The following is a 12675-nucleotide window of genomic DNA, read 5'->3' as shown; positions in this document are numbered from 1 at the left end:
AGTGTGTCTGACCAGGAACCTTCACCACATCACCCACCACTGAGTCACTGCAGTGTGTCTGACCAGGAACCTTCACCACTTCACCCACCACTGAGTCACTGCAGTGTGTCTGACCAGGAACCTTCACCACTTCACCCACCACTGAGTCACTGCAGTGTGTCTGACCAGGAACCTTCACCACATCACCCACCACTGAGTCACTGCAGTGTGTCTGACCAGGAACCTTCACCACTTCACCCACCACTGAGTCACTGCAGTGTGTCTGACCAGGAACCTACACCACTTCACCCCTCAAGAGGCTTAGCAGATGAATACCTTATTGGAGGGGAGTGCATAATAATTAACTAGAGCCCTGAAAGCCTTCATGCATATGTAGGTGCTATTATATTATCAGCAAAGGTCAGTGAAGTAGACTGTAAAAAAAAAAAAGACATGAATACCCATAATATAATATATGATACCAGTATTCTCCCACTCGTAAATTACTTTGAAATGCATTATTGTACACAATCACATATACACCAACATTTCACAGGCATTTCGCTACACCCGCAATAACATCTGCTAAATAAATGTATGTGTATGCGACCAAAACATTTGATTTGATAAACATGTAAACATAAACACCCCCAGAGCATATTACTCAAACGTATTCTCTCTTCCCTCCTCTCTGCTAGACGGCTGACTAAGTCAACCCTCCTCCTCATCCCCCTCTTCGGGACCCCCTACATGGTGTTTAACTTCCTACCTGACTACTTCAGTGTTAGCATGCGCCTCTGGATCGAGCTCTGCATGGGCTCCTTTCAGGTACTCTTGATCCTCTTACACACACTCACATGCTTGGCCTACACACACACACACACACACACACACACACCAGGGTTTCCGTTACGAAAATTTGGTGCCGGACGCTTGACCCGCAGCATTTTAATTTACCGGTCATTTAAGAAATGTACCGGATCCATATGCTATGGTTGCGCAACCTGGTTAGAGCATCCACAAATCACATTTACTTTATGGAAATTAATCTTAACACAACATGCAATGCAAATGCAACGGCGTGCGTCATTCTTACCGAATTCCGATGAGCAATTTGAAGACGTTAGAATAAATAGGCGGGGCGTCCATAAGGTTAGGGAAGCTAAACGTTCCCAAAAGTAAATTGAATTAAATTGCCGAAATTTTGTAGCCTAAATAGCTTACTCCTCTCTATACATAAATAAATATAATCATTCAAAATAGGCTACTACACCAGAAAGCATGATTTAGCCACAGAGGATCATTAGCTTCTTAAAAAACAAAGCTGTAGATTGTTTTAAATCGCATAGCCTACAGTCGGAAGGGCATGCATTTTGGCCAGAGCGCTCGGCAAATACCAAATAGAAAAACCGTTTGGAAAGCGAAATGGCTATTGCTGTAAATAAAAGACAACGAAAAGACTCCAATCTGTCTTTTAATGATCAAAATTCTCAACTTAATTGAGCGAAAAGTAGCCTATCTTATTGGCACCCACGGAGAACATCGGCCATGCCCCCGGTGATTGTGCATATTCACTGTCTTTATCATTGGATCAGTGCCACTTTTGTTTGTTTTTGGACAATAATTTCCTCCTCCAGGTTAGGTGGACATCATATTGTATTTGTGTCTACCCGTTTTGTAGTCTGCTAACGTCTCCAGTCATATAAAATGTAGTAGAATTTCATGAAATGTGTTTATGAAAGGCCAACATTTTCCTATACCCTATAGGTCTAGTCTACGTCCATACATGTTGCATTTAAGTATTATTTTTGCAAACAGTAATTGAGTTATATTATTAGCCTAAATTATGACTATCTGGACTTAAATGGCCATGTACTCTTAATCTACACAGGCACAGCCAAAAGAGGACTGGCCACCTCTCTAGGTTTCTTCCTAGGTTCCTGCCTTTCTAGGGAGTTTTCCTAGCCACTGTGCTTTTACATCTGCATTGCTTGCTGTTTGGGGTTTTAGGCTGGGTTTCTGTATAGCACTTTGTGACATCTGCTAATGTAAAAAGGGCTTTATAAATACATTTGATTGATTGATGTTTGACTATCCAATCTAATCATCACATTAGGAATTATTTTACATAAGTCTGCAAATGCGAGGATAGATGAACTGCTTTATTAGGAAGGTGCATTTCTATGGTGAAAATTAGTTTCCCCAAACTTGAAACCCACGAGCAGCCTATAATAACTATCCACATGTACTTTTCCTCAGCCAACAAGATGAGTAATGAACAGCAAAATCACTAGCATATGTCAATCTACTATTCCCCATAGTATAAAAGTTTACCTATTCTTTTCGTCAGCTTGTCGTTCGTTCTGTTCGAGAAGAAAATTGCCTATTCTAAACAGACTCTGGGACAGTTGTGGGAGGATAGATCCCAAATGCATACAACCAGTAAGCCTAGGCCACATCCAAAAAGGCTCATGCAACAGATCAGAACGTTTAGCTTAAAATGTTGATAAACTATTATTTCTTCACATTGGGCACAAGGCAGTAGGCTATGCACAAATGTTCATTCCATAATGCAATTAGTGGAAAACATTGTGAGTGATTTCATGTGACAGAGATGAAAATATCCATTTGAAATGTAGAAAGAGGGGATATCTAAATATGCAACAACAATCACCCGACCTCAACCCAATTGAGATGGTTTGGGATGAGTCGGACCGCAGAGTGAAGGAAAAGCAGCCAACAAGTGCTCAGCATATGTGGGAACTCCTTCAAGACTGTTGGAAAAGCATTCCAGGTGAAGCTGGTTGAGAGAATGCCAAGAGTGTGCAAAGCTGTCATCAAGGCAAAGGGTGGCTATTTGAAGAATCTCAAAAATAAAATATATATCTTGATTTGTTTAACACTTCTTTGGTTACTACATGATTCCATATGTGTTATTTCATAGTTTTGATGTCTTCACTATTATTCTACAATGTAGAAAATAGTAAAAATAAAGAAAAACCCTGGAATGAGTAGGTGTGTCCAAACTTTTAACTGGTACTGTATATACATTGCATTTACGTAAATTATTCCTGGGATGGATAGCACTTTTACAGCCTGTAAAACAAAGTCATCAAAATATGAAAAATTGAGCAGATAATTACATTAACAACTTTTTAAAGTTGTAATCATGTAATCTAGTTTCTGTCATTTGGCCTTTTACATATTGTTAAAAAAAATCGGAACAAATAAAAAATTGGATAACATCCCCCAAAATGTTTTCAAGCTATCTAGGGCTGGAATATAATAACTTTCTCTTCCCAATCATGCCCCTCTCGAATGCTCCTCTCCTTCTGTAAGATCAAGTGCTTGACAGAGGGAGATTTGGCTGGCCTGAGTGTTACCAGGCAGAGGTTTCTAATGGTTTCCAGACTGATCCATCACGGAGTTACAGTGGGGGGGAAAAGTATTTAGTCAGCCACCATTTGTGCAAGTTCTCCCACTTAAAAAGATGAGAGAGGCCTGTAATTTTCATCATAGGTACACGTCAACTATGACAGACAAAATTAGGAAAAAAAATCCAGAAAATCACATTGTAGGGTTTTTTATGAATTTATTTGCAAATTATGGTGGAAAATAAGTATTTGGTCAATAACAAAAGTTTCTCAATACTTTGTTATATACCCTTTGTTGGCAATGACACAGGTCAAACGTTTTCTGTAAGTCTTCACAAGGTTTTCACACACTGTTGCTGGTATTTTGGCCCATTCCTCCATGCAGATCTCCTCTAGAGCAGTGATGTTTTGGGGCTGTCGCTGGGCAACACGGACTTTCAACTCCCTCCAAAGATGTTCTATGGGGTTGAGATCTGGAGACTGGCTAGGCCACTCCAGGACCTTGAAATGCATCTTAGGAAGCCACTCCTTCGTTGCCCGGGCGGTGTGTTTGGGATCATTGTCATGCTGAAAGACCCAGCCACGTTTCATCTTCAATGCCCTTGCTGATGGAAGGAGGTTTTCACTCAAAATCTCACGATACATGGCCCCATTCATTCTTTCCTTTACATGGATCAGTCGTCCTGGTCCCTTTGCAGAAAAACAGCCCCAAAGCATGATGTTTCCACCCCCATGCTTCACAGTAGGTATGGTGTTCTTTGGATGCAACTCAGCATTCTTTGTCCTCCAAACACGACGAGTTGAGTTTTTACCAAAAAGTTATATTTTGGTTTCATCTGACCATATGACATTCTCCCAATCCTCTTCTGGATCATCCAAATGCACTCTAGCAAACTTCAGACGGGCCTGGACATGTACTGGCTTAAGCAGGGGGGACACGTATGGCACTGCAGGATTTGAGTCCCTGGCGGCGTAGTGTGTTACTGATGGTAGGCTTTGTTACTTTGGTCCCAGCTCTCTGCAGGTCATTCACTAGGTCCCCCTGTGTGGTTCTGGGATTTTTGCTCACCGTTCTTGTGATCATTTTGACCCCACGGGGTGAGATCTTGCGTGGAGCCCCAGATCGAGGGAGATTATCAGTGGTCTTGTATGTCTTCCATTTCCTAATAATTGCTCCCACAGTTGATTTCTTCAAACCAAGCTGCTTACCTATTGCAGATTCAGTCTTCCCAGCCTGGTGCAGGTCTACAATTTTGTTTCTGGTGTCCTTTGACAGCTATTTGGTCTTGGCCATAGTGGAGTTTGGAGTGTGACTGTTTGAGGTTGTGGACAGGTGTGTTTTATACTGATAACAAGTTCAAACAGGTGCCATTAATACAGGTAACGAGTGGAGGACAGAGGAGCCTCTTAAAGAAGAAGTTACAGGTCTGTGAGAGACAGAAATCGTGCTTGTTTGTAGGTGACCAAATACTTATTTTCCACCATAATTTGCAAATAAATTCATTAAAAATCCTACAATGTGATTTTCTGGATATTTTTTTCTCAATTTGTCTGTCATAGTTGACGTGTACCTATGATGAAAATTACAGGCCTCTCTCATCTTTTTAAGTGGGAGAACTTGCACAATTGGTGGCTGACTAAATACTTTTTTTCCCCACTGTATCTACTGTATTAATAATTATTCATTCACTTCTCTAACAGTCAGAGACAGCCCGGGCTAGCGGACCAGACAGCTCCGTAAAAACATTTGGATTGTCAATATTTTATCCGAGGTCACATGAGGACAGGGTCTGAACACCTCCAAAACAAAGGTCATGTGGTTTGGTAAGAAGAATGCCTCTTTCCCCACCGGTGTGATTACTACCTCTTAGGGTTTAGAGCTTGAGGTAGTCACCTCACACAAGTACTTCGGAGTATGGCTAGACGGTACACTGTCCTTCTCCAAGCTGCAGGCTAAGATTAAATCTAGACTTGGTTTCCTCTATCGTAATCGCTCCTCTTTCACTCCAGCTGCCAAAACGAACCCTGATTCAGAACGGAGTGCTCAGGTTGGGGTGTAGGCTTTGAGCATAACCTGAAGGTAGAGAGGGGAAGTTCCTCTTGTTGCTCCGTAGGCAAGCACCATGGTCTTGTGGTGGATGCAAGTTTGACTGGAAGCCAGTGGAGTGTGTGGAGGAGCGGGTGCCATGGGAAAACGTGGGAAGGTTGAAAACGTGGAAGGTTGAAAACCAGGCGGGCTGCAGCTTTCTGGATAAGTTGCAGGGGTTTGATTGCACAAGCGGGGAGCCCAGCCAACAGCAAGTTGCAGTAGTCCAGACAGGAGATGTCAAGTGCCTGGATTAGTACCTGTGCCGCTTCCTGTGTGCGGTAGGGTCATACTCCACGGATGTTGTAGCGCATGAACCTGCAGGAGCGAGTCACTGCTTTGATGTTGGCAGAGAATGACAGGGTGTTGTCCAGAGTCACGCCAAGGTTCTTTGCACTCTGGGAGGGCGACACTGGAGTTGTCAACCGTGTTGGAGAGGTCTTTGAGTGGGCAGGCCTTCCCCGGGAGGAAGAGCCGCTCCGTCTTGTCGAAGTTAAGGTGGTAGGCCAACATCTAAACTGAAATATCTGCCAGGAATGCAGAGATGGGGGGTAGTTGAGTTTCAACTGCATAGCAATGATGGGAGAGACCATGTGAGGATATGACGGAGCCGAGTGACTTGGTGTATAAAGAGTAGAGGGCTCCCGTGTGGCTCAGTTGGTAGAGCATGGCACTTGCAATGCCAGGGTTGTGGGTTCAATTCCCACGGGGGACCAGTACGAAAAATGGATGCACTCACTACTGTAAGTCGCTCTAGATAAGAGCATCTGCAGAAGAGCAAAATGAGAATCTGTGAATAACTAGGTAAGATACTCGAGTGAGAGAGTGGTGTGGAGCCTTCCTCTCCTTCCTTCCTCCAACAACTCTGCAGAACCGTCTTTGTTTTGGCGATGGTCTTAGTTTTGCCGACGAGACTGACACGACTGCCGCTTACAGCTGCCGCTGAGAAACCACGGGAGACTGAAGAACTAACAATAATTGCTGATTGCCTAGCAGAGGTAAAGAGGATACCGCCCTGTGCTAATTGATGATTGTCTAGGAGAGGAGAATGTATTCCCCTCCAATAAAGCCACTGATTACCAAAACAAGTCACAAATTGCCCTGCACGTTGATCCTGGTGGATGTGTCAATGTTAATCTGCAAATTATGAGCAGTCAGCAGTTCACACACCAAGTAAGCTACTGGGAAGACAGGCAGCACTTAAATTAGATGGCCCTAGCTAGCAAAAAGACAGTACTAGACAACAGATAAAAACACAAATTATACTTATCAAATATAGAAAAAGAAACCATTAGGCAACTATGAGAAACAGGAATAAACTAGCATAAATTAGCTCTAATACAGGCTTCACTACAGTCCCCCCGGTTCAATTCCAGGCTGTATCACAACCGGCTGTGATTGGGAGTCCCATAGGGCGGCGCACAATTGGCCCAGCGTCGTAAATAAGGCCATCATTGTAAATAAGAATTTGTTCTTAACTGACTTGCCTAGTTAAATAAAGGTACATTTAAAATAAATAGTGCATTACTTTTGACCAGATCCCTAGTGCACTATATAGGGAATACAACCAGTCTCATCAACTAGTTCAACACTAGCATGGCTTACAGCGAGCTCATTACCAAGCAAGATACATATTTGCGGTCGTTCAGCTGTCGATGCTATGGCTGAATCTGTGCAGCAATATATCATATACCTTTTATGGCTTTATTTACAATTATACTGGCCACAATTATACTTCACAATTATACTTCTCTTAAATGTTGATAACATCTGGGTACTTCAATTCTTTGAATATTGATAGTTATTGATTATATATTCTCTGTCTTCTAGGGGCTGATTGTAGCGATTCTCTACTGTTTTCTCAATCAAGAGGTGAGTAGCCTACACTAACATTCCAACTATAAGAAACACCAACCATACTGCTCTCTAAATATTGCTTTGATATAAATCATAAGCTAATAATGTAATATAAGCCATTGAGCAGATGCCTGTATCCAAAGCAATTTACACTACAGTGCTTTAGGTATTAACATGGGTTACCGGGATCCCGGGGCTGTCTCTGGAACACTCTTCACATTTCCCGAAATAATCTAATGACAAGACCTGGGAAATAAATACAAAATCCCCAATGTCGCACCAATGCAATTCCACAAAATTCACAATATTGCTCCAGGGTCACCGTCAATAATGCCGTGAACCCACTCTCCGAGGGTGTCTCAGGGGGAGTGGGATATGCAAAAAACAAATGTCCAATTCACACATAGTACATGTACATGTGTGAATTGGACCAATGTAAGCACCCACCCACCCACTTGTTGCCCATATGAGAGCTTCGGTAGAGAATGTCTGATCAACAAACGGTATGGGAGTAGATATGCATATTTTTAAAATGGAGTTGGTCCCCATTAAGATACCTTGATATTTAAACTATTTCCACCCTTCATCTCCCCTTTATTCATGAGCTGATCTGCTATCTGTATAATCATCAACTCGATTTTGCCAAATATAGGAGATATTCTGTCATTCGTTAAAGGAGGTTATCTAGCAAGCTTAGCAACTTTGGTCATTTGACTTTGGTTTGACTGCCATTACAAATGTTGTATGATTCGAAAATGCTATACTCGGGGTGTGCTCTGTGTGGAGATAGCCTACTGCTGATGATAACGTGTAGAATTTATGAACAGCCTGTTTCGCAATTCACAACAATGTCATTGGCTATCAAAGATATTTAGTAATGAATGACAGAGTAACTATCAGTTTAATTTGCTCTGAAATCTTTACATAGTGGCGCAGCGCCCCTCTTATTTGGGGAGAACCCATAGTGACCACATCTTGGTTTTAAACGCTATAGATGGGGCACAACCGATTTTGGGGTATTTCCCGGGACTCTCGAGATCAATTAGCATTATTCCCGGTATTGAAACTTGGTAGATTTTCGGGAAAATATGAATCCCTACTGTGTTTACACTGAGTGCTTAGAAATCAGTTTATGTGTCCCCAGCTGGGTTTTTTTTGGCAGATTTGCACCTCTTAATGACTAGCTAGTGTAATTCAGCAATGAAACTCAGAGCTGCTGTGAATAGACACACAATAGTCAATAAGTGATGACTTTGTTTCATCATTCAATCAATTGAATTCATTTGTTTGTTAATTGATTAATTTATTCATCCATCCATTCATTTTCAACAACACTGAAACTGGCTGTGGTAATCTAAGTCTCTCCTACAATGTCTGTAGTGCTGTAATCTGAGGTCTTTGGGTGTGTGCATTTAGATCCTATTAAATTATTAGAGGGGCTATATCATAAAGTTCCATAATGGGATGAAAATGGCAGCCATCTTGATCAAGGAGAAATCCCAAACCATTCTAATTAGATTGAATGGCAGTAGAGGCATAGGCATTTCCTGCTTTTACTGCTGCAGGACAATAAATGTAAGGCATGTGATTATATCAGAAATTGTGTAATGGAATTATAATTAACTTGTCATATAATTATAAGTACAGTTTATATGGGTTTTATACACATTTTCTGTACAAATAGCCTCTAAAATATATGTAAACAGATGGTAAATGTTTTAGATTTTGTTTTCTTGGAAATCTGTGAGTGCTATTATATGATACAACATCAGTACTTGTTGCATTTCCAACTTGTCTAACTCCTATCATCAACTGATTTGAGCCAGTGTATGGCTGTGGATTGACTGTTTGAATGGAATATTGGCAGTTAATTTGAAAAATGTATGGAATAATTCCTTTAAATATGTCTGGCTAGCTAGCTAACACACATACAGTGCAGATCAATTCTTCACATTCATTGTTTTACACAAAATCTTATCACAGCACTGGCAAACCATGGTTGACCAACTCCCTGACCAAAATGTCTGCCCTTTATCCCATCATAAGAAGGTTCATGTCCGTTCTAGTATTCTAATTCCTAATTCTATAGGTGTGTGTCTGTTTGTATCAGGTCCAGAAGGAGATCCATATGAGGTGGCTGAGGTGGCAGGATAAGAGCTACGGAGTGGTACTGCCCGGTGCCAAGGGAAGTCATATGGACACACCTTTCTAGTGCCACACTCTTCATCCACCTCCTCCTCCTCCATTCTCCAACCTCTATATGTGTGTCTTTCGGAGGGGTTGGAATAAAGCAGAAGTTTCCATTGGACAATAGTCATATTCTTCTACTCCTTCCTGTGGCCTCCACACATTGATTATGTATTTTTAGAAGGAGAGGGTGATGTACATTGTGTCCCTAAAACATCAAATGTTCCCATCATCACAATCTCATTGCTAAAGGGACCACCACTGGGTTCATCTATTGTGTCCAGCTCAAGATGAACTGTTGCAGCACTGTGAAATGCTCTTCCTCCTCCTCCTCTTCCCCCTCCTCCTCCTCTTCCTCCTCTTCCTCCTCATCTTCCTCTTCCTCTTCCGCCTCCTCCTCTTCCTCCTCTTCCTCTTCCTCCTCCTCTTCCACTTCCTCTTTCTCTTTCTCTTCTTCCTCCTCCTCCTCCTCCTCCTCTTCCTCCTCCTCTTCCTCGTTCTTCTCTTCAGTATCATCTATGTTAAGTTACAGAGAAGCCTGTCTCTGAGGTACTATACCACCAAGGATTGTATCCCAATAGGTATTGGGACTGCAAATAAAGTGGTGATGTTTTGTTTTTAACAAAACAATGTTCGAAAATAATTTATACTGGAAAATAGAGGGTTTTATGTATCAAATGTGTCCTTGTTTTTCATGTTTTATTGGAATATTGTCTTATGATATGTTTGTAGCTTTCTCTCTATGTTTCAGCGCCTCTGTGTGTGTTTCGCTCTCTCTTTCTCACTGTGTGTGTGTGTGTGTGTGTGTGCGTGCGCTTGTTTGTATGCATCCATATCCGATTATGCTTTAGATTCTGGATAAAGTATTAGGTCCCCTTTAGACCCTTTCATTAGGCTTCTTGTGGCTATTGATGGGTAACGTGCAATGTATACAGGAGTACTGTGTGTCGAAGACAATTTTCCCCTGGAGGACATTAAAGATCATCCTTTCTTATTGGCCGTAAGCATGAGAAATACACACGTGTGCGCTACAGTACATCACCGCAGGATCATTCCTTAGCCTCTAGCAGTGCCAATAAATATGAGAAAATAGGACAAATTCTGTTTGAATAAAGCTGTGTGCTTTAATGTGGGCTGAATGTTCTGTTTGAATAAAGCTGTGTGCTTTAACGTGGGCTGAATGTTCTGTTTGAATAAAGCTGTGTGCTTTAACATGGGCTGAATGTGATGTATAATATAACAGAATTGAAAACACTGAGAAAAATGTGGTGTCTCTCAAATAAAGCTACATCTAGACATGAACAGGCTACTACTGGATGTGCAAAGAGATGGTGTCTGCTAAGCGTATCAATCTCACGCTGCCCTCAAGTGGTGATTTGTGTTGCAGGACAATTTAGACCATTTTTTCACAACCTATTTAGAGTGAGATGGCAACGAGGAGGGTTGCTGGCATGAACATCTCAGGTGCTGCCTACTGCTCTTGTGCCCTTGAGCAAGGCATTTAACCCATAACATGCTGCTCTGAGGCTGACCCTGTAGGCCTACTGGGGTTGGGTATTGTGACAGCAAAATAATTTGTATCTATTCTATATCTGTTCTATTCTACCCCCTTCCAAAAAAAGGAGAACCCTTACAATAAAAGTCCCACAGGAATCCTGCAGGAATTTGAGCCTCTGTGAAGGAATTGTGCAGGTGACCTGCAGGACTAATGCAATCCTGCAGGACAAAAGTTGATAACTGTCAGTTTTGCCTATGCTTAAACAGCACTCCTGCAGGAATTTCAAAAATCAAAGTAGGTACCTTTCTGCAGGTCAAGGCAAATTCCTGCAGTAAACTCTGCGGAGGCAGATCCTGCAGTATTAATTTATTCCTGCAGGACAAAGCAAATTTCTGCAGAATGAAGCCGTAATAGGCAAATTCCTGCAGGAGGCTTGCAGAGGCAGATCTATGCTTTATAACTCGCTCACCATGAAGATAAAGTTTAAAATCATGATTTTATCTAGTGCTTCTCTCTTCAGTTGTTTTCAGTTGGCTCTCTCATTCAACTGACTCACTGACTAGGCAGGCTAGCAACCACTAGCGGCTCCCTCTGTAGGCTGTAACAAGCACAACACCCCTAGACACAGATTATCCATTATATTGACCAGATACTCTAGTCAACCCAGTATCACAGATTATTGTGAAATAGACACAAATTGCTCATTGGAAATTCGTGACAGGCACAGTACAGTACACGCAGTACACGATGTTGTATACATTGAATTTCAATCTCACGGATAAAGATAGTAGGTTATTGAAAACAGAAACAATGAGTGAGGTTGGTCGGGCGTATAACGTGAATGTTCGAATCTCATCCCTTTAGTTAATTTGCAACTGCTTGCTATTTTTTAGCTACTTTGCAACTACTTATCATGCTAGCTAACCCTTCCCCTAACCTTAACGCCTCGATATCGCTGACACAAACATAGCATTTTGCTACACCAGAAGTACACTATATATACAAAAGTATGTGGACACCCCTTCAAATTAGTGGATTCGGCTATTTCTATATACAAGGCAACTTTACTGATTAACTGAGTGATTAACAAGCAAATCATAGCTGCATAACATTTGCAGAAACTATTTTCACTAACTTTTTATTTTTTTAAACAATTTGTATGTATTGTTATGATTGCATTATGTTGAATATAAAAAATCATACAACTAACTGCTAGGTCTCACAAGGTACATGTAGAGCTAGCTAGAGCACATATGATTTAGTCCTCAATAAATTACTTGCATACAACTGCATACACAAAATTACTTTTCATGTTTCTAGTGGTTGTGATAACTGTGGTGGTGGAAAATTAGATATCACCTCCCCCAACTAGTTGCAGCCATGCAGTCCCCGGCAACACTGGCAGACTGCCCAAAAGCTTCCCGCGCTCATGATGATGTTGCTGCTCGTGCTGCTCCATTACTAGTGCACAGACAAAATAGTCCCAGCAACTCCACTATCACACCTACAGCATCTTGAGCAAAATGGTAATCTGCATCATCTGGATATGTGTGCAACAAAAGTTAAACATTCACCTTCTGCTACCATTTTCGTCAAGTCCTCTATGCATACAGTTTGAGGCATACGTTTGATAAATCCAAATTATGCACCACACAGAATGCACTGCAACTGCCTCTGCAACACAATGCTGCAAG

General features: G+C 41.6%; 1 protein-coding gene across 1 annotated transcript in view; it reads left to right on the top strand.

Moving 5' to 3' along the window:
* The window catches only part of LOC121577228 (growth hormone-releasing hormone receptor-like), a 68336-nt gene extending 58470 nt beyond the window's left edge, over window positions 1-9866 (top strand). The window contains exons 11-13 of the mRNA XM_041890988.2: window positions 678-807; window positions 7270-7311; window positions 9407-9866. Of these exons, the coding sequence (XP_041746922.1) occupies window positions 678-807; window positions 7270-7311; window positions 9407-9508 (274 nt within the window). The 3' untranslated portion in view covers window positions 9509-9866. The remainder of the gene's footprint in view (window positions 1-677; window positions 808-7269; window positions 7312-9406) is intronic.
* The last annotated feature ends 2809 nt before the right edge of the window (window positions 9867-12675 follow it).

Source organism: Coregonus clupeaformis, chromosome 11 (genome assembly GCF_020615455.1).
Source record: "Coregonus clupeaformis isolate EN_2021a chromosome 11, ASM2061545v1, whole genome shotgun sequence".
Taxonomy (NCBI): Eukaryota; Metazoa; Chordata; class Actinopteri; order Salmoniformes; family Salmonidae; genus Coregonus; species Coregonus clupeaformis.
This window is presented reverse-complemented; position numbering and strand designations above follow the sequence as displayed.